General features: G+C 53.6%; 6 protein-coding genes across 6 annotated transcripts; 3 read left to right on the forward strand and 3 right to left on the reverse strand.

Moving 5' to 3' along the window:
* Nucleotides 1-441: 441 nt before the first annotated feature.
* PG986_013355 (uncharacterized protein) lies at nt 442-1,159 on the reverse strand (the record flags this gene model as incomplete). Its single annotated transcript, XM_066849577.1, has 2 exons — nt 442-918; nt 1,100-1,159. The coding sequence occupies 2 exons, from the start codon at nt 1,157-1,159 to the stop codon at nt 442-444; spliced, it is 537 nt and encodes a 178-aa protein (XP_066693720.1).
* Nucleotides 1,160-1,873: 714 nt separating this feature from the next.
* PG986_013356 (uncharacterized protein) lies at nt 1,874-2,567 on the forward strand (the record flags this gene model as incomplete). The annotated part of the gene is made up of 2 exons (XM_066849578.1): nt 1,874-2,055; nt 2,081-2,567. The coding sequence occupies 2 exons, from the start codon at nt 1,874-1,876 to the stop codon at nt 2,565-2,567; spliced, it is 669 nt and encodes a 222-aa protein (XP_066693721.1).
* A 681-nt stretch (nt 2,568-3,248) lies between these two features.
* On the reverse strand, nt 3,249-5,070 carry PG986_013357 (quinate permease; the record flags this gene model as incomplete). Its single annotated transcript, XM_066849579.1, has 3 exons — nt 3,249-4,436; nt 4,522-4,682; nt 4,938-5,070. 3 exons carry the CDS (start codon nt 5,068-5,070, stop codon nt 3,249-3,251), a joined length of 1,482 nt encoding a protein of 493 aa, XP_066693722.1.
* A 4,236-nt stretch (nt 5,071-9,306) lies between these two features.
* PG986_013358 (uncharacterized protein) lies at nt 9,307-11,512 on the reverse strand (the record flags this gene model as incomplete). The annotated part of the gene is made up of 6 exons (XM_066849580.1): nt 9,307-9,938; nt 9,998-10,379; nt 10,425-10,529; nt 10,672-10,834; nt 10,904-11,056; nt 11,112-11,512. The coding sequence occupies 6 exons, from the start codon at nt 11,510-11,512 to the stop codon at nt 9,307-9,309; spliced, it is 1,836 nt and encodes a 611-aa protein (XP_066693723.1).
* A 42-nt stretch (nt 11,513-11,554) lies between these two features.
* Nucleotides 11,555-13,028, forward strand: PG986_013359 (calcium-dependent phosphotriesterase; the record flags this gene model as incomplete). Its single annotated transcript, XM_066849581.1, has 3 exons — nt 11,555-11,584; nt 12,087-12,332; nt 12,399-13,028. 3 exons carry the CDS (start codon nt 11,555-11,557, stop codon nt 13,026-13,028), a joined length of 906 nt encoding a protein of 301 aa, XP_066693724.1.
* Nucleotides 13,029-16,667: 3,639 nt separating this feature from the next.
* On the forward strand, nt 16,668-21,204 carry PG986_013360 (kelch domain-containing protein; the record flags this gene model as incomplete). The annotated part of the gene is made up of 3 exons (XM_066849582.1): nt 16,668-16,934; nt 16,995-17,370; nt 17,444-21,204. 3 exons carry the CDS (start codon nt 16,668-16,670, stop codon nt 21,202-21,204), a joined length of 4,404 nt encoding a protein of 1,467 aa, XP_066693725.1.
* Nucleotides 21,205-22,072: the final 868 nt, after the last annotated feature.

Below are 22,072 nucleotides of genomic sequence, written 5' to 3' on the forward strand. Positions count from 1 at the left end.
AACAAGCAATATTACCCCCTGATTATCTCCCCCACATTCCCGTTTCCTGGTATTACAACCCCAAGGTCCTCCGCATGGATAGTGATGATGCGGAGAAAGGCCTATGGAAAGCCCCTAGTGCGGTCAGGAGGGACAAGAATCGGACAATGCCCGAAGCTCTTCCCTGTCATATCGCAGGCCATCCGCTCGCAAAAAGAAATGGTAGTTATGCGGGTTACGGCTCCTTCTAGATTGGACTGGACTGCAAAACGGCACAACATCTATTCCATGAGCTGCATGATAATACTCGCAGTACGGCTTCCTCTCATAATAACGAAGTATTAGGCGTGGAATAACACACCCAGCCTCATTTCTACGTCTGTTCATTATGTACATTGGCTAAAGAGCATTGCGGATTGACGACACATTGTATTGAAAGTATACAAGGTGTATATACAGCCGTTACTGTTCTAGACTCTTCAGGTAATTGTACGTGTTGTTGACTGCGCCCAACGCCGACATGAGCTGCGCGTCGTCGGTGGCCGCGCCGATATTCGGCATGCTGACGACATTGGGCAGCTTCCACAGCGCGCCGTAGCGGTCGGCAGTCGGGGGCTCCTGGTCGTGGGCGTCGAGCCCGGCGCCCCAGGTGCGGCCCTCGAGAGCGCGCCGGAGGTCTTCCTCGTCGACGATGGCGGTGCGCTTCATCGTGCACAGTTCCGCGTAGCCGATCATGCCGCGCGCCTCGTCCGTCAGGGGCACGTGCAGCGTCAGGACGTCCGCGTCGGCCAGCAGGTCCCGGTACGCGGGGACGCGCGTGTGCGGGATGTCGGACCAGGCGCCGGCGGGTAGGTAGGGGTCGAAGGCGACGATCTTGGCCGCGGGCGTCGCAGGCTTCCTTGCCGATCTTGCCGATGCCGACGCCGTGCTTGCCGACGGCTATCAGGTTTGGGCACTTTGCGATGTCATCTGCTCTCAGGTAAGAACTCCGTATTAGAATGGATTTGGCCTTTCTTTGCCAGCCGGTGAATTCCAATTCCTTGTCTGTATTCAGAATCACATTGTATAATGATTTGGCGTGCTCAACAGCTTTGGGGTGGAAAGTGTCGATAACCTAGACCGTCGGCTTGTCGTTACTGGTGACCGCCCCTGTTTCATGCTCATCTATCATGGGTGCCATTATGATCGATCTCAGATGAATAGGCGCTTCACAACAGTGCGTCGTGAGGATAATCAGAAAACTTGAATAGTTCGATATGTAAAAGCTGCGTATCGGCAACTACCAATATGGAATTGCCCGAGTTAAATGCAGACAGTTGTTCGAGGACGAATGCCTTCCTCCGATGGCCCAGGAAGCGGCCTCGGAGAGCCTCCGGAACCCTATTTCCTGCTAGTGGTCACGGATCCCATTCCGGTCCAGTAGAGCGGTACCGAAGACGATCCCATCGAGATTCAAGTATACCGAGGCAACTTGTGGCAACCATCTGGCTGATTGCGGGGAAGATATTCTGGCCGGAAAGCCATCGGGCATCCCCCGCGAACTCGTTTCTTTCCACATGATCCACACCCCAGAGATTCCCACGAGCTGGATTATGGGTGTGGGTGACCCAACCCCCCTCCCCCTGCGCATGGATGGAGGCAAAAAGAAAAGAAAATCAGTAAAGGGGAGTATGGTGATTGTAAGAAAACCATTGAACGCTGTTTCATATACTACCCAAGGGCCATACCAATCTATCACAATCGGTTTTGGTGCTAGTATGGAAACGCGATGTATCCTTCACCGGCCATGTTCTACTCCGCCTGTCTTGTTATAATAACTATGGTATCGCATAGTTCATCAACAACCGCATCTATCTTGACACAACCTGCGGAGGATACCACTTTCGCCGCGAGGATGGCTGGGAGGATCACCCCACCAGACTCGTGGGATTCCCACGTCCACTGCTTCAACCCAACCAAGCACACTTTCAAGCCGAGCCGTTCCTACACGCCCGAAGCCGCCCCCCTGAGCGCACTGGTCGCGAGCACCTACGCGGACTGCATCACGATGTTCCAAGCCAGCATCGAAGACGGCCCGTGGCACCTCCTCGACAATCTCGAGGAGGGCCGCGCGGCTGGAGGGCGTCGCGCGTTACGGCTGGAGCCTCTCGGGCCAGCTCTCGCCGCGCATGTGGGCGGCGCTGGCCGACTTCCTGCTGCACGACGAGGAGCTGCGTGAAGTGCGAATCATTGCCGACCACAACGGCAGCGCGACCCCCGAAGACGCGTCGTCGCCCGAGTTCGAGACGTTCTTGGGCCTCTTGGCGGCGGGCAGGGTCAGCGTCAAGATCGGCGCCCTGCACCGCCGTGCCCCGGACGATATCCGTCGCATGCAGAACGTGGTGGAAAAGTTGGCGGCGAGCGGTGCTGGAGGTATTGTTTGGGGTAGTGATTGGCCCCATGTCGACAGCACTCAGACGGGCGAAACGCCGTCACCTCCGTTGCCAGTCAATACGGCGGAGGAGTTGCGAGTGCTGAAGTCTTGGCTGTCGGAGGATGAATGGAATGGCATTTTCGTCGTGAATCCAGCTAAACCCTTCGATGCCTAACTTAAAACAATACCATTGATGCAATGACAAACGCTTGGCACCTGTTTGTCTTTGGAAAGGGCCGGTCCATCGCCCTCACCGTCGTCGTGATATAATATACGCCCCACATGGCACTCCGACTGATCAAATAGAAGCATCTCCAGCAACCCAGTTACTGATTGGGCCATGGATCATGGGGTTTTGGTCTGGATGGAGGTGGATTGTCGTTTAGTATTCTGTCCGGGGAAGCGGGGCTGAGCCTGGAATTTCTTCCCAAGTACACGTACCCCTGAAATCTCCACATCGGACGTCGCCCGAACCCCGGATTTGGAGATTGGCGTTTCTCGACAGATCCACTTGGACGGTAACCCTAGCTTTGGTGAGAGAAACAGGGTGGATCGTGATGATGTGAAGTTGTCCATAAAACAGCAATATCATCGTAGTTAAGCCTCGTCCAAGAAACCATCCCTTCTCGTACGTATTTAACTGTGAGCTAGCTGACTGGTGATACTGAGGACATAGGTATGGTGATCAAACCGTTCAGATTTAAGTGACAAGCTGTAGTCTCATAATGGATCGATGATAAAACATGATGTTGCTGGCTTGGGTGTCGTCCCGTTTCCATCCAAGTCCTATTTAGCAAAATCCAACCGTCGGGGTCTTTAGGACATCTTATGATGATCCATTCCCGTGTAATTCCACTCATTCCACGTGTTTGGCACGTCCGGCAGCAGACTCTTCTACCTTCTCCTCGTCCAGCTCGATCTCCTTCTCGGTGCGAAGCTCCTGCTTCAGGTCCTCCACCTTGGGATACGCAATCTCGTAGACCTTGTACCACGGCTTCTCAAACAGCTTTTCCATGCTCTCGAGCGAGCGGCCGGCCGTCTCGGGCATGGCGAAGAAGACGTAGACGAGCGAGACAGCACAAACACTACAGAAAAGCACAAAGGCGCCGTAGCGGTCGGTGCCGACGAGCAGCGACTGCATGGCCCGCGAGCAGCCAAAGTAGTTGGCCCAGTGCACTGCCATGCCGACGGCCACGTTGAGCGACCGGATCCGCAGCGGGAAGATCTCGGCCGAGACCAGGTACGGGATGGAGAACCAGCTGATGCTCCAGGCGATGGCGTGAAAGTAGATGGCCACGATGGCCATCCGGCTGGCGGCCACGGCGGAGGGGGTGTTCTCGATCCTTTCGGCGCTCCACCCGTTGGTCACGCCCAGATACGTGCCAATGTAGGCAAGAGTGAAAATTTGCAGGGAAATTCCCGTCATGAGCGACCGCCGGCGCCCGATGAAGTCGATCATGAACAGCGAGAAGAGCAAGACCGAAACGAACTTGACAATCGCGTAGATCCCAGTCGCCAGGAAGCTTGTCTCCGTGTTGGATATGCCAAGATAGCCAAGGATGGTCGGACTGTACTGGGTGATGCCGTTGGCGCCCGACCACTGGCCGAAGATGTGACAGAAAAACATGAGGAAGGAGCGACGACGGTTCTCCACGTTGCCAAAGGTCTCCTTGACCAGGTCAAAGAAGCTACTGCCAGACCTGACTTCGAGCTCAAGGTTCAACTGGTGTTCCATGTTGGTAAACTCGGTTCTCACGTACGGGTGGTCCTCTGGCAGACGTCGGAACTTGACCAGAGTCGAGAGGACTTCCGTGCGTTTGTTCTGGGCAAGGAGGAATCGTGGGGTTTCAGGGGTCAAAGTGCATCCGACGAGCCAGGTCACTGCAGGGACGAGCTGTAGGGCGGTAGGCAGCATCCACTGCTTCTGTGTTCCGGCAAAGCTCTTTGTCACTCCATAGTTGATGAAGAAGCCGAATACCACTCCTAGTTGCTGACAGCAGGCGTACTGGACGGTCAGGAGGCCTCTGATGGACTGCGGGGCAATCTATGCAAAGAGTATATTGGCAAAGCTGAATTGAGTTCAAGGCTGACGCTACCTGTAAAGATTGATTTGGTCTCTCTTGGCTTACCTCAGCAATGTAGACGGAAGGAATCGCCGTCGTCGCACCAATGCCCATGCCGGTGATGACCCTAGAGGCATAGAGCGCCGCAAGGTTGCCGCCTGAGAAAGTCTGGCCCAGAACACCAGCAATGTAGAACAATGTAAGAATCTGGAAGGTGAATTTTCGCCCTAAACGCTGAGTCATTTAGATGCAAGCAAGGCAGCCCCAGACGGCGCCAGCTGTGGCAATGGCGACTATCCAGCCCTTGGTGTTGGCGTAGGCCTTTTTCACTCAAGTGGTCCAGGCCGAACCTCTTCTTGAACGACGGCATCACAACAATAGAGGCGGTGTTTCCTGTCCATCCGTATGGATAGTTAATAAAGAAACTTGGGTTTAGGTATTGAAGGTACAGTATCAGTGGTGGCAGAGGCTTCAGAACACACCCTCGTCAAAGCCCTTGGCCACCCCTGAGAAGCTCCAGATGCAGACGCATGCTATCAAGTAGAAGTTGAATATCTCACTGGGGCATTCTTTGATGGCCGCCTTGGTGGCTTTGATGACATTGGTATTCCCCATGTTGTCGACAGATTTGCGGGGGCCAAAAACTTGTCGGTATTTTTGTACTTGGCATCAGAGTTGAATATCTATCAATGAAGATTGAGACAAGGAAAGAATCCAGAAAGCCAAAGAACCAATTCAAGGAGACAGAAACTCAACTCAGACGCTCGTATTGATACCAACATCCACACCAACATCCTCATCGAGGCCGGTGCCCGCACCAGCACCAGCACCGATCTCTTCAACCCTTGTTCAATCAAATGCGATGCGAGGGATGTGCTCAGTCGAGGGTGGTCGGGCGAGTAGCTGGATCACAAGGTTGGGGTTGGTGTTGGTGGCGACGACAGGTTAGCAAAGGTTTCCAATATAGCATAGGAGTCGTTCAATACTGTGCTTACCTTTTTCTCATATTCTACGGGCGAGGGACTATCTTAGAAGTGCCACTTGGTGGTCACTCGGCCCCAGCACCGCGGCCAAGGTGTAGTCCCGACGCTGGGGTGTCCTAGGAGTACCCGCCCCTACGTCCCCTGGCGGGCTCACTAGAACTCCCACGGAGTGCCCCAAAGGGTTCACGTGGGACCGGGAAATCAGGAGGACACCCGGTTGCTGAAGCCCCGGTGGCAAGCAGCCTTCAGAGACGTGAACGGTCTGCAACGCTCGGTTCTTGAAAACCTTCCAAGAAGGCACCTATTAGGATCTAGCTTATAGACTCATGTGATGTAATGACTCCAAGCCTCGAGCCATGTAGTTGTTGACCTGATCCTGCAGTGCGGACCGGAGGCACCTTCTGTCCCCCTGTGTCCAAATGAACGCCAGTACACTTTCTTGCCGTCACTACTTGATATATTTGCAATGACGGAAACTGTGCCTGCTATTATATACCTTGAGATGGGGTCTTCGTCTTGTGTCTGTTCAGAAGTAGCTTTGCCCGTGCCATCCATTTTTGATGGCATTCAGTACAATTCAATGATATGTAGCATGGCGAATCATCACGGCACACTTCTGAAAACATCTATAGAACGGCCTTTAGGGCTGACATGTACTCACTATTAAATGTCTCAAGCATTCATTATACATCAATAGATATTTCGTAAGTATAAATATACGTATCAATTGGTGAATAAACCAATCAATGGAAATCCCATCACTGGCAGCCAGGTGCACGATGCAGGTACTCATTACGTACCTACATATCAATTGCCTCAGGCATTGCATATAAACACTGCGTACCTAAGTAGGTACTTAGGTATCTTTCGCGCGGGTGGGAACAGGCACTGGCGTCCCTTCCTTACCCACCGTACCTTCTGGGACAAGGGGGCCTGGGAGTGTCATGTCATTGTCGATAGAGGCGGCAAGAGTCCACCGCTGGGTGGAAGGTTGTGCTCGATGTAGCAGTGTAGGTAGTCACCCGCGGCTGGAAATTCAGACGGTCAAGTGAGCACTGCACTTCACACGGCAAGACCTAGGTTTCCCAAGGTCTAGGCACCAGTTTCATTACTAGTACATACAGTTAGTCAAATATTTCTGAAATGGCCTCCGGCGCCACTGCCTTCTCCTCTAGATTGGGATGCGGATTGCACATCAGTTAGTCTGGTGTCGGGGTACTCGTTTGTGGTTCACCCCCGGGGCCGGAGCTCCTTGATGACTGTGGTGTTTTCCTCACTTCGATTACATACTTCGCCTTATGGACCAGCAGTAACGAAGAAAGCGAGAGTAGTCGAGAATACCATTCCTCCTTGCCAGTGAAGCTGATCTAATTCGTCCTGCTCATCCCATTCACCTCGTCCTCCATATTTTCCACCGGCCTTGGACCTCTGGCTCTACTCTGTAAAAATGCGCGAGTATTCGGTATTGACAGATAGCGTTTAGTTTGCCTGCTCTCCTAACACGAAAATCCCGACCTAGGTGACTACATGTAGGTAATGTTCTTGGTTCAGAGCCGACTTGTGGCGCGGATGTCGAGTGTACTGCGTTTGTGGCCGCCTTAGCGGCAGGCTTCAGCCCATTACTCCCAGGTGCCATCGTTGGTGCCGAACCGTGCTCGAAACGGCCAGAGTATCTTCGGGCACAGGTTCAATTCCTATCAGCGCTGGTGGTCTGTTCTGGCTTCATTGTCAAGATTGTTCATGGCGACAGCACGTATGAAGCGAGTCCGCCAAGGTAGAAAGCCAATAAGATGTCTACGGTTACGAGAACAATTCAGTCACTTAAAAGAACCGTCGTCCGAATATTTCGAGCTGTCGCGAAACGAAACTCCGCGAAAGAGATCGACCCTCAAACCAAATCATTATTCTTGAATCAGCCATTGCACATTTTGTTGGCCATATCGGCCCATCTACCCCCAGAAACAGCCGCCGCACTATCCTTGACTTGCGAGAGGGCGCTTGCTATTTTCAAACCTAGGAACCTCTTTGATGACGACCTGAGGGCTATTCGCCATTCGTCCGAAAAGGATATCAGCGAACGCTGTTACTACTGTTTCACTTGTGGCAAATGCCATCTCTACAACAAGAAGTGGCGCTTTGAATCCTTTTTATACGAAGTTCAGCTTCCGCCATGTCAGAATCGATGTGATCTTGACAGGATCGGAGTTTGGTACTTTGGATTCCACCATTTCCAACTTATCATGAACGAACATTTATTTGGAGCAGGTCGAGGAATCCATCAACCCATGTTCATACCCCCCCCTATCGAGCCGAAGGGAAGATGCCTGGCAAACGCAGCCCGCCATGGCTGTACTGGACAACCAGTGCTTCTTATCCGTTCGTTACCACCTTTTACTCACTGGTACAATGCAAGAGAACTGCAAGAAAATCTGGCAAGATCTGGGGTGTCTCCGGTTCTGCCGCCACTTCGAATCACGTCCAAACCATGGACCCAGAGCCTACCCCCAGCAGTTCCCTGAGCTTCAGTTCCTCAGTAACGAGTGGTTTCGGGGACACAGACCGATTGGGTATACCTCTAAGGGGCACTGCCCAATATGTCTAACCGATTGGACGTTTAAGATGACGAAATGCTACGCGTACCTCCGCGATCCGGAATGTGAACCGTGCAAAATCGAGGTTGTCACCTATCATCAGCTAGGAGCGTGCCGAACACCGAATGACTGGATGTGGCAAGCGTTTACTGCCACTCCTCAAGAGGAGTATCCAGATCTGGTGACGCGTGAGCAGTATATCCATTCGGATCATCCTCCAGGCGCAATCAGAGAACGCTGGGAGCGGGCTTGTTCCCTACCAGTACGATACGGAAAGCATGGTATCTCTACAGGGGCTAGTAGCGAAAGTTCTTGTGGAATGAATACCTCGGCTTCCGCGAGAATTCGGCCGGCCCCGAGAATACCCGGGCTGCCCATTAAGCCTGTATTTAGATGGCGTGGCCGGAGTCGCGAGCGGGATGACCTCTCTTGGCTCGTAGACAATTTTCTAGAGCCCGAGCGTCACCAAAGCCTTTTCCTGCCCCTTTCGGAAGTCTTTCCATCCGACATTGGGCGATCAGGTCGTGATAGAGAAAGAGCCCGTAGGACGGGACGAATGTGAACGCAAAATTTCGGGTATTCATTCCTGACTGAATATATATTCAGTAGAGTATACTCCGTACTTGTCAATCGTTTCTGCGCCCCTGCCAAACGTTGCATAGTCTGATATCTATACCACTTGGCATTATCCTTGATCCCGTTGCAATCCCATCGCGAAATTCACTGCTGATTGCTACCAACCCGATGACTGCAAAAAACATGACCAACCAATCTACAGGCGTGGGGCCCGGAAGCCCGGAAGCACCGTTCGGGCACCGTCTCGGTGGCTCGAGGCCCGTACGCGGCCCCCCGCCAACACGCGGCGCGTCCGCTATCCCACAGACAAGAAGTCTCTCTGCTGCTTATATATGGGAGAGCGGACGGGATCCCTAGCATTCAGCAGGATATGGTCGTATGTGCAAGGTTCGTCAGATTTGGCATCTTAGATAGCTGCCGCTAAGCAGATCATTTGTACCTCAGTACAGATTATCCCAAACAAATCCATCCATCCCATGAGTTCCCCAAGCGAACTCCCCCAAGCCAGCCTCGAGATGCTCCATCATCTCGTCCATCAGAATTGGCCATGCCCCAAGCAGGTCACGATCTGCCCCGGACCCGATGCCTTCGCCATATGCCATGCTATCCGCTCGTACAGGATCAAAGGCATTATGGCCCGCTGGCATCATGAACGAACACCCATCACCCCCTTGCTACTGCTGCCAACTTGATGCAACCGTTCAGACTCCCAATTCAGCATGTATAGCTACGGAGGGGTTCTTGGTCATAGGACCGTCACCGCTAACTAGAAACTGCTGCAAGTTACTTGTATGGTTATTGATCGCGTGCGATGGACCACCAACCGCTCCAGAGGCCGGTCCGACCAATGAAGACCCCGGGTCCCGCAAGAAGTGGTCCTTGAGGATGCTGAAGACGACAGCGAACCGTCCGGCAACTGGCATTTCTTTCTTGAACGCGACCAAGATGTCGTTGCAAAGCTGCAGGGTCCGCCGCGTCTTGGTTGCCGCCGCGTCATCGCCCCGGTGGTGCAGGCCCAACGAGACGCAATAGATAATGGACAGCCCCGCGGCGAAGATGACCTGGAAGTACCCGCGCGTCCAGGTGATGTAGCGGCTGCGCGCCATCCCATCGTACAGCTCGATGATGCGCGTCGCGCACCCGAGGCACATGACTAGCAGGTCATCGGGTGGCAGGTCATGGTGGCGGCGTGGCGCGGTATGGATGGCGCCGCGCACGTGGAGCAACTTGTCCTTCTCAAGGAGAAGTCGTACCACTCGGTCCGCTCGTAGAGCGACCGGAGCTCCGGAAATGTGGGTGCGTCCCGCCGCCATGTCTCGAGTTCGCCCAGGAACTGGTAGAGCAACACGTAGACGTGACCCGACGAGACCTGAGAAGAGGGGATCGCGTCACCGTCGATGGGACTCAGGCCGCGTCCGCTATAAAACGCTGAGTGGATCCGTGAGGTGATTCTCCGGAGGCGTATGCAGAACACGAAGACCGAGAGCTCCGTCGGTCTTCCATCCGCATTAAGGGGTACGTCAGACAAAGCAGTCCCTGTCAGCATGGCATCCGTGATAGTTTCGTCCGCGGCATCTATAGGCAGCTCAACGCTGATGTCCTTCTCCGATATAGCAAATTGTCTGCCGAGGACGCCTGAGGAATAGCGATCGGAAACGTAGTATTCCCAGAAACTGCGGCGCTGGTGTTGCTCCTTGAGCAGGTTGGACCCAAGCCGGGGCCGGGCATGAAGATTCTGCTCGACGCATTGCCGCATACAGAACTGGGAGATCTCCTAAAGGGATGTGCCGATGTGGTGGTACATGCCGAAACGGCATACCAAAAGAAGGATCTGGATAGCGTCCGCACTGCCAATCAGCGGGATATTACCAACGTACTCCTGGGCAGCCAGGTAGTAGCCGTAAGGATGCTCAGAGCTATCTCCCTGTGCAGCTGTTAGCCAATGATCAAGATGACTAAATCACTGTGGACTGGGGGCCAGTGAAACTTGAATGAACATTAAGTCGTCCGATGCTTGCCTCGGGAGCAGCCGGGGATAGCGTGCAAGTGCAAGAAGGAATACCTACCCTTCGATAGCGTGTAACAGCGCTGATTGAAAAGACCGTGAAGAGTGGGAAGACATCTTGGGCTGACGGCGGTTGCGGGGGTGTCCCATTGTAGATGCGGTTGAAAATGCCCAACACATCCTGGCGAAGAAGGAAAGTATGGTGAATATGAAACCGCGCAAAGCTTGATTTCTCTAAACGTCAAATCTGCCCGAACTCTCAACAATAGTGCAACGAAGCAGGGTAGACTTACTAGTTATCCAGGAGTGCGGTAGCCTCGTCAAGCGTTGGCTGTGTGTTCAAGGAGATCGTCAGTTCCGGTATCTGGGGCCTCTCCGCCAACAGTTGCATTATCTGGGGCTCGTAGACGCGCCATCGTGAATCCTGAAAGATGAAGCGTAAGGAACTGTAGAGGGCAGTGTCAGTTCACCGTGTATCTCATTGTGGTCGCTTTATTTCACCTCAACCCACTTCCGTCGCCAACGAAGCCGCGAGACGCAGCTGGAGAATCTAACGCCTGGTTGCTGGGCGTCCGCTCGGCGGCAGCTACCGGGCCCGGCTCTTCTGTATTGGAGTCTCCGGCGCCCCCTGCAGTATGGCTACCTTCGGATATAGACGTCGTCGCCGTGGTCACTGCGGCAGCAGCAGCGACCTTGGCCTGCAGTTCTTGCGTACGCACCTCAAGTCGATGAATGAAATCCCGGGGGTACCGCTCCGAGATCACCGGGTCAACAACGATGCAGGCAGCTTTCGACTTGGTGCAGCCCGAACACTTCGGGGCCTGGCGGTCGCACTTGATCTTCCGCAGCTTGCACCGCTGGCACGCGGGCAGGAGGGCGTGTACACTGCCTTCCTCCGGCATCCTGAGCTTGTGAGCCGCTTACACATGTTGCTGACGGGCAACATGAAGCGAAACCGCAGCTGCAACAACAACGTATGAGGATGTATTGGAGTATTTGCGAGCACAAACACACATGACATGACCAGCAGCTGAGAATACAAATATGTCCAGTTGGATCCTGCACAATGTCCAGTAATCGAACCCCGCCCGAGTTGTCGTTGTGTGGGGAATCTAGGCATCAATTAACTGTATAACGTTAATGGGTGGACTCGAGTATTGCGATTGCAAGTCGGCCAAGGTCCGATCGAAAGACGGGGACCCCGCAATGCTACTTCGTCCGATGTTTTTGTTTCACTGACTAGCTTCCCGTAATTCTGGGGGATTCGGGTATCGTGGGAAATGCCGGGACTCCTACCAAGGACAGGGCGGCATCGGGCCGCGGTAATAGACTATGAAGTATATATTCCATGCAAGAGAAATCCGGAAAAGAAAGAAGAAACAACACTGAGGGTAATCCGGCAAAAGTTCATAGGCATCATGAATGTTTACCCTGTGCCCCCTGTCATCACGGCTGAGCTGTACTTGCGAATACCAGACAATATACGATGCGTCGACCAAGACTGAGTGGCGGGGCGGCTTTGCTCGTAAGTTCCAGCATATCTTCCTGGAAGGACCTGTGGCGGACTCGAATGGGAACTTGTATGTGGTTGATATTCCCCATGGAAGAATCCTATGCATCGACACGGACAACAATGTCGCTGTCATGTGCAAATGGGACGGTGAACCGAACGGCCTTGTCGACGCAGCAGACGGAAAGCTTCTTGTGGCCGACTATAAGCAGGTAATTGGTAATCTGAACAGTACTCATGCGTGCGTATTTGGGCAGAGCTGAGATGACTACGATCAGGGCATTCTCTCATTCGATCCAGCGACAAGAGAGATTAAACCACACCTTACGTGGAAGAACCTCGAGCGCTTCAAGGGCCCAAACGATCTAGTTGTAGGTTCAAAGGGAAACCTATACTTCACGGATCAGGGACAGACTGGCATGACCGACCAAACAGGAAAGGTTTATCGGCTTTCACCCGACGGAAGGCTCGACACACTTGTCGACAACGGCATCTCGCCCAACGACCTCGTCCTATCTCCGGACGAGAAATTCTTGTTTGTGGCCATGACGAGGTCGAACCAGATTTGGCGTCTGCCGCTTCACGCAAATGGCACGACGACGAAAGCAGGCGTCTTCTTCCAGTCTTTCGGCAACGCTGGGCCCGATGGGTTGGCCTTGGATGAAGAGGGCAACTTGTTCATTTGCCATCCGAGTCTGGGATCCGTCTTCGTGGTGGGCACGAACGGCATCCCCAAGGCCCGGATTGTGAGTGGGACGGAAGGCATCAACTTGACCAACTGTTGCTTCGGTGGCCCTGAACACAAGACTCCGTACATTACAGATAGCTTGGAGGGCAACGTGCAGAGAGTAGAGTGGCATTGCCGCGGAGCGGTACCGGCACCACGGCTGGGCGCATCTGGATCATGACCGATATGGCAAGATGAAGGCTGGCTTCGATCGGATGACACAGGCCCTGCAGGTCCTACAGGCCTGCCGGATCTGGGATAGCTGATCGTCAACAAGCATATTTTGGCCAGAGACCTACCTAGCGAGAGTAGGCTCTGGCTTGCATTTCGGCGTGGGCATGGAAGAAGCATCTTGAAGAGTGTCGAATTGTTCGCCGGTGAGGCTTCGTCAAAGTCTGGCGCCGTGCCATAACATAAGCGCGGACCGAGGGAAACCATGATTCTCGGACGGCCAATGCTAGGTTAGGCTAGGCTATTGCCGTGCTGTCTTGGGGGCCCCCGCAAATGCCGGCGTGCATCGCAGAAAAAGTCTGACGGGCTGGGTCTCAGATCTCTTGGATGGAATTGCCCAATCTTTGTTATAGCTGTAATATGGTACAGTAGTCTTACCAAGGGCCAATAAGTCTCGAGTGGAGAGCGATCGCATATGGCTTGAGGCAGAGGCCCCGCCGCCCGTAATGACAGGAAAGACAATACGAGAAGGCCAAAGCAAGGCTGTATTCCTCTAAGCCGGTGTTGATTGGCGGGGAAGCAGTCGGAGATAGACTTTTTGAAACGAGCCGATGGGCGCAACACAACATCCCGGGTTCACCAAAACGGCGTCATCAGGCGATGGATGCTTTAGCTGGCGGCGCGTGGACGGCGGCCAAATTCTCCTAGAGCCCTAGTCATGGTGACCAGCTCGATCGAGTCCTGATTCGTGCATGGCGCCCCGGCTGCCGAGTCCCCTAACCGGGAACGTACATAACCACAGTACACCAACACCAAGCCATGGGCAATCAATCCCATGTTCGGGTCCCATGCGAAACACAGCTCTCCGTTGCTTGTGGTGTTCCTGCATACGTGGGAGAGGGCGGCCACGTTCTCTTCTGAATCATACTGACATTGATGTGCCCAGGGGTTTGCACGATTTCGTCTTTGCTTTTTGGGCGGCCTAATTAATACAGACCAGACATGAGCTGGCAGAAACAGTTGATACCTCCCAACCTGCATTAGGTTCTGCTTCGCATATCGTCTTTCTGCCTGCTTCGCAAACGAGACACCACATGTCAAAGCAGCATGCGTAGGTGGGTTTCGCAAGCTGCACAGTCCCATTTTGCTAATGTCAAGTGTGTTCTGGAAAACACCTAGTTTCACAACTGCCAGATTGGCTTTCTTCTCCCCAGGCTGTCGAAGTCAATTCTTCGCCTGCAAGCGACCTTTCGATAATCCCCATTTGCCACGAGCCGCCGCCTCATTGCCAGCTGCTGCTGCTGCTGCTGCTGCTGCTGCTGCTGATGCTGATGCTGCTGCATCAATTAATTACCTACCGTTACCTGCAGCAGGCGTGCATGTACCTGGCCCAAAATGAGGTCGCCTAGGTCCGCTCTCAAGCAGACGGCAGATACACTCCTATCCATACGTGTCTCCACTAACAGCGTAACTGAATGAGCACAGCTAGACATGTGCATCTGGTGCGCTGTCTGTCTACCTACTAAGTACTTATGTACAGACTTACTTGCCTCCCTACCATCTACTTTGCGATGAGTACATAGGTATGTATGGCAAGTAAATATGTTTTATATAAAAACATTGATGGTGTATCTATGGATATTCTGGGCAGAAGCATATTTGTCCATCAATTGGTTCAGTACCCCCTTTTTACATCGACCTACATAATCCTTATTCTATTCAGAGAACAGCAGGTAGTGTTGGTGTTTGGGAGATATGTGTCCAGAGAGGCCGACCAGATACTCCACTTTCCCATAATAGTAGCTGGATGGACGGTGGGATTTGATGAAGGGGGTAAATAGGAACGGAACACACACACACACACAACGCGCTGGCTGGTCGGCTGGCCGCCGGCAGTGCAGACTGTGCAGTGTCGTGCATCACAGAGCTGCAGCCCCATTTGCTCTCTGCTCCACTCCGCTCTCTCACTGGCCTGAAGGCCCTTCCTATTAGCCGACCAGGGTGCCTTACAGAGCTAATGCGTGCTAAGGGAAGAACCCCTGGAAGCCACTTGGCGCCTTGCCCTGGAGGTCTAAGGGTGAACCTTCCTCATCCAAATCTCCCCATCGTTCATGTCAACGGTGATTGACTGGAAGATGAAGATCGCGAAGTGTCAAGCCTCACCCACCAATTTGCTTAACTTCCGCCTGGCTGCTTACCTACCGTCCAAAGAGTTCTCTCCTGGGCTTGTCCATGGAGGCGAGGTACACTACGCCGATGAGAAGAAAAAAGGGAAGAGCCTACATACTTACATACCTACGTACGTACATATGTAATAGTAGCAACTACCACATACAGCCAACAGCGACGAGTAGGTGAAATTACATCATGCCAACATCCCGGAAACTCTCCAGCACGAGGTTTTCTCCCCTTGCTGCTGCGCAGTCTGGGCGCCGTGCTTCTGGAAAGGCCAGAAGATTGCACCAAGCAGCCGCAGATCATCATTGCCAGAGGGCCCATTCGCACTTGCGAGAGAAAAGAAGAAAAAGAAGAAATTTGACCAGGTAATTCTTTTAGTTCCAGGATGTTGGTGGTGGCCGTGGTGGCCGTGGTGGTCATGGTGGTCATGATGGTGTATATGATCCATTTTGGATATTGGGGGGTGTCGGCAATTTACCCACATAGTACCGTGCACGTCCATGTTCATACCTGAATTGCAGGAAGTGAGGATACTTGTATTGGGAGGAGGACACTAAACCTCCCCGTTTCGACCCGGGTCATACTGCCGCTGCAGCAGCGCAATCGCAAATCATCCACTACCCAAGTCACCGTCACCCCTACTACCCGCTGGCCTGGGCAGGCTTGTTTCCAACTGAATTCTACTACCTACCTATGTACTTTTACCTGTGCGAGCGGTCTCCTGTCCTGTCCTGTCCTGTCCTGTCCTGTCCCGTCTGTCCTGTCCCTTGCCTTGCCTTTGCGGAGCGGCAGCCAACCGTTATCCTTTTTTTTCTTCATCTTTTTGCTTTCGTCTGATCTTTTTCATTCTGAATACTGTCGGTCGGATATACCAAGGGAACAGGTTCATCAGTAAAAAAGAAAATAACGAGAAGTAGAAGAACCACCGCCATCATTGCTTGCTCGCGAGTAGCGAGCTGACTGTTTCGCCCAAACGGCTAGAGGACGCCTTGCTCGCCATCTTCATCAACCCACCCACCCTGACTACCTGCTTTTTCAAGTAAACCCCCCCCCAAAAGCACCACCAACTTGCTAGCATCCCTCGTCTCCTTCTCTCCTGTTGCTCCAGCACTTTTTTATGGGGGCCAGGGTCGACTGATGAGCCAACCTCAATGAAATTCCCAGCCATCTCGACACCCGACCCACCTCGCGACGACAGTTCAACCTCCTCATCGCATCTTTTCTTTGTTTCTTGCGCCCATCATCAAGTTGGCCTTGAGTCGTGAGACGTTCGATTCTTTCTGGGGAACCCGTCTGAGGCTTCGCGATCCCAACGTCCACCATCGCAACCTCATCCACTCAGGCCTCCCGAACTCTTGTCGACCTGCCTCCTGTCGCAACTATCCCAACTCCCCCAACATCTGGCAGTCTATCGATCTGTCAATCACACTAGGTCAGCGGTTGCCTTGGGAGGCCCTGCCTCTGACTCGCCATGGCGTTTCTATTCAAGTCCAAGAAGAGTCAGGACAGAGCCCTTCAAAGTCGAGATGGGCCGCCTTCAGCCTCTTCGCTGCAAAGCGCCGCAGGCCGTGTAGCCAAAGACGAGAAGGCCGCGCGATCCACCCCAACCGGCAGTTTGAACTCGATCGACAACGACAACAGCCCATTGCAGGACCCCGAAAAGTATGCTGCTCGTCGTGCTGCCGCCGAACAACAACCGCAATCGCCGCCCTCGTCGCAACAATCTAGCGATTTGCCCGTAAGAACCCCCTTGCCCAATGTCGCCTTTAACCTGCGAATCGCAGACTAATTCTTCCAGTTCCGCAATTCGCCCTCGTCGCCTAGCAACAATGCATCGCTGTACCCCTGGTCCCAACGGCGGATGAACTTCACCTCTTCGATACCGAGTCCTTTCCCACGATATGGCGCCGCTGTCAATTCGGTCTCCTCGAAGGAAGGCGACATCTATGTGATGGGCGGCCTGATCAACAGCTCTACAGTCAAGGGTGACTTGTGGCTGATAGAGGCTGGGGGCAGCCTTTCATGCTACCCCTTGGCGACAACGGCAGAGGGCCCAGGCCCTCGAGTGGGACACGCATCTCTCCTAGTCGGAAATGCCTTCATCGTGTATGGCGGAGACACCAAGGTCGATGAAACGGACTTGCTGGATGAGACTCTCTATCTTCTCAACACCTGTAGGTTTCCATGTGCTACATAAATTCTTGACCCATAAGGGTTTGATAGAATCGGGCTAACCATATATAAAAGCAACGAGGCAATGGTCAAGGGCTTTGCCGGCAGGGCCCAGGCCTACTGGTCGTTACGGTCATTCACTGAATATCCTTGGATCGAAAATCTACATCTTCGGTGGCCAGGTTGAGGGCTACTTCATGAACGACCTCGCTGCTTTCGACCTGAACCAACTACAGGCTCCCAACAACCGCTGGGAGGTGCTCATTGAGAATACAGATACTGCACCTTCCAAAGGCAAGGTCCCGCCTGCCAGGACGAATCACTCGATGGTGACTTACGGCGATAAGCTATACCTGTTTGGTGGTACAAATGGTTTCCAATGGTTCAACGACGTCTGGTGCTACGATCCCGCAATCAATCAGTGGTCTCAATTGGACTGCATTGGATACATCCCTGTCCCCCGCGAAGGTCACGCAGCAGCTCTGGTCGACGACGTTATGTATGTTTTCGGAGGTCGGACTGAGGAAGGTGCTGATTTGGGCGACTTGGCGGCTTTCCGCATTGCGTCACGAAGATGGTATACATTTCAAAACATGGGCCCTTCGCCTTCACCTCGATCGGGCCATAGCATGACAACCGTGGGCAAGGGCATCGTTGTCGTCGGAGGCGAGCCAAGCTCGACGATGACGGCTGTGAATGATCTCAGTCTTATTTATGTCCTCGATACCACCAAAATTCGCTACCCGAACGACGCCCAGATTCAATCCAACACGCAGAAGATGCAACAAGCACGACGACCTAGCGGCAGCGAAACACCTCAAGCCGTTGCGCGAATTCCGACATCACGCGAGGTTTCTGTTGAAAGACGCACACGTGAGAACGGTCCCGGAAGTCCGACATCTAGAGGCTTCAATGGAGGTCAACCGATGGGGCCTGGGGCGGCGGCAGCAGCAGCAGCCAATGCCGCATCTAAACTGCCCAGGGCTGCAGGACCTCCCGATCGAGGGCCTCCACAAGGACCTCCTCCCCAAGGGCAACCTCCCCGACCCACGGTCAACACCACGTCGTCTGGTGGTCGTGCGAGAAATGCTTCCATTGAGCGCATCGAGCGAGATGCAATCAGAGCTGCTGCCGGATCACCGAACAACCAGACGGGGTCGCCGATTTCACGTGATGTCATCCCAGAAGAGAGCCCCGTCGCTTCCAACGGCCGACGTACTCCCAACCAACAGCCAAATCGCCAAGCCTCCAAACCTGGCACCGCGGTCACTGAGGCTGGTAGAAACAGGTCAGGTAGTACCCGCCAGACTCGTGGTCAGGGCTCAGTAGACAGTAGCACTGAACCCACCATTAAGAATACCCAGGCACCTGCACCCGCACCTGCACCCGCGCCCGCGCCCAGGCCATCGTCACCTCCGCCGCCGACGCGTCAAACGAGCAACCCTCTGTCTAGGAGAGGGTCGTCAGGCCGGAATTCTCAAACGGTGGCCTTACTCAAGGAGCTTGACGTTACGAGAAATCGCAATGCCTGGTATGCCTCCGAGCTTGAGCTTGCTCGAAAGTCTGGCTACGTCCCAAATACCCCTATGAGTCCCACTCTAGAAAAGCGTGGCGCCGAGACCTTTGATGAGGAGGACCGGCCACTTATAGAGGCTCTTCTGGCGATGAAGCAGGAACTTGCCAACGTCCAAAACTCGGTCGACAAACAAGCCATCCTCGCTGCCAAGCAGATTGCCGAGGCCGAGCGACAGCGCGACGCCGCTATACAAGAAGCAGTCTATGCGAAGGCACGAGTGGCGGCTCAAACAGGCAGCACAGCCAGCACGCCACAGCTGGATCAGGATCGCGATGCGGATTCTCGTGACCGAAATGCCGAAATGAGCCGGAAGCTTGCGGCAGCCCTTGACCTTCAGAAAGGACTGCAAAACAAACTTGAACGAGCCAACACAGACCTTGAGGCTGAAAAGAGAGCCCGACAGCTTGCGGACGAGACTGCGGGCGCAGCACAAAAGCGCATGACAGATCTCGAGGCGTATAAGCAGCAAACGTCGCTTGAAGTGGGAAGCCTTCGGGCTGAACTGCACAATGCTCAACGCGAGGCACGAGAACAAGCCACTGCGGCAGCGGAGGCTGTCGCGGCCATGGAAATGTTGCGTGTTGAACATAGTGATTTGCAGTCCAAGTTTGAAGATTCCCCCAGCGGCGACAAAGAAGGCGGATCCACACTCGATTCGTTACGCGAGGCACTTACAGCGTCCGCCGATATGAGGAACCACTTCGAGAAAAAGCTTGAAGAAGAGCGTGCAAACCGGGAAGCGCTCGAGACGAAACTTACCACTCTCAAAGCTGAGCACGAAGCCCGCACAGGCGAGCTCGTGTCCATCACTCAGCGTCTTCGTGACGCCGAAGAGCTTGCGGAGCGACATGCGGCGGAGGCCAAGGTTCACCGCGAAGCTGTTATCTTTGGCCTGGATAAGGTTTCGCAGGACGGTGCAAAGTCGAAACAAGCGGACTCGGATCGCATCGTCGCCCTTCAAGGGCAGATCAATGCTGCTAACAACCTGGTACGGAAGTACCAGCAGGAAGCCAACGCCGCATCCGACAAGCTTCGTACTGCTGAGGAGCGCATTGCCGGTCTAGAGGCTTACCAGGAGCAATCTAGCAGGGAAGGCGTCACCATCCGAAGACAGCTTCAAGCTGCTATGAGGGACACGCAGTCCCTACAGGCTCACAACTCCGATCTCAAGCACCAGCTGGCCAACCAACAGCTCGAAACAAACGCAATGACGGTACAATATAGCACTCTCAAGGATATTCTGGCCGAACGAGGCCTCAGCCCTACCGGTGTAGCCCGAGCACAGAACTTCAGCTCGCGGAATAATTCACCGACGAGTAGAGGCCTGGAACAACAACTGGCTGATGCTAGGGCTGCTCACGAGGAGACAAAGCAGAACTTCGAGGTTCAGTCACAGCAAGCCGAAACTGCATACCGCGAGAGGGTACAGCAACTGGAGAGCGATTATCAGTCAGCTGTTCACTATGTGAAGGGCACTGAGAAGATGCTGAAGCGCATGAAGGAGGAGCTCTCGAAATTCAAAACGGAGAACGCTCGTCTCAAGACGGAGAATATCGAACTTGAAGAAAGGGCGCTGGAAGGCCACGCAACTGCAGGCTCGGGGTCAGGCTCAGGAGACTGGGAATCGCAGCGTGCGGCTTTGGAGGCCAAGATCCAACAGCTCGAAGGCCAAGTCAAGCAGTCCTCGGCACAGCTTGAGCAGCAACTTATGGAGGTGCGAAGGGAACTGGAGGGCACCAAACAGGAACGCGACAGGGCCAAGAGGACGGCCGACGAGAGTGTCGAACGATTGACGACTAAGGAGAAGGATCTCGAGCAGGTGCAGCAGGAATATGCGCAGCTCGAGAAGCGTGCACTGGATGCTGAACACAAGGTCGGTTTGCTGCTCGACCAGGTCGAGAACTCGGTGGACAACTATCGTCGACGAAGCCGGCAGGTACCTATGGATACACCGAACCTGAACGGGCTGGGTCATTCTCGACAGGAAAGCTCAGAGGCCGAGAGCTTGTACGGTGGTCTCGGAGATGCCCGAAACAGCGCAGCTCTTGACAACTTGGCCGATGAGCTTGACCAGCTGCGGTCCAAATGGGAGGCGACCAACGAGAATTATCGGTTGTCTAATGCATTTGATTTCGAAACGACACCTGCCAAGAAAAGCGACGAGGTCGGCCTCGGCCTCAGCGCCAGCCTGGCTGACTGGCGTAAGCGTCTTGACACCGAAGAGCAAGGAGGCGCAAACAGCGCAAACCACGCTTCCTAAGATGAACACGCACGTTGAATGAGGACGAATTTTTGGGGGAGGCTTCCCATTGCTTTTTGAAAATTTCGAGATGGCGATATCAATTTGACTTTTGTACAAGTCGATGCAATGCCATGTGTACAAGACGACGAGCTTGTACGTACACGATGCACGACACCTGCATACTGTTTGGTACATTGCAGCAATCATGATGATACTTGATGCCCTCTCTTTTGATGGCGAGGACTTTGTTTTTCTCCGACAACATTTTACGACAACATTCTGCTTCTTTGGTCACGGGGATCGATCGATGCGGTATGTACGAGCGAGATTCTCTACTTGGTTCGAGCAGATATCCCCCAAAGAAGGTGAACGTACGACCGCACAAGGCTTCGTTTATGTGTTTTCTGTGTGGAGTTTCCGGGGCGGCCTCTTTTTCTCTCCTATTTTACTCTACTTTTTTTCTTTTCTCTCTTCATGTGCATATACAATTCTCTTCACGGGCCTGACGTGGTTGGAGGCATGAAATTCATAAAAGCTAATGTACAATACACATATATGGTGTTCACGATAAGCCACGGGCCGCACTGTCCATCAACGGAGATGGGGATTCCTGGCGAACATGCTCCGGACGACACCGACTCTTTCGGTCGTAGTCTGCGGTGGGAAATCGGACTTCTTTTTTTGACACTGAGATGAAGGATAGTTCAATGATGATATTTGTTTGGTCAAGAAGGCATCTTGAATCTGGCCGATCCCTTTGTCCTGATTTTGTGTCTTGTCGTCTGCTCCCTTACTGGGCAGAGATACACGTGGCCATTGCTATGCTGTGAAGACCGAAGCGTCCGGTTGGCTAGAAGACAATACCGTTTCTAAGAGAATATATCCC

The sequence above is a fragment of the Apiospora aurea genome (assembly GCF_038362705.1).
Source record: "Apiospora aurea strain CBS 24483 chromosome Unknown utg000009l_segment0_segment0, whole genome shotgun sequence".
Classification (NCBI taxonomy): Eukaryota; Fungi; Ascomycota; class Sordariomycetes; order Amphisphaeriales; family Apiosporaceae; genus Apiospora; species Apiospora aurea.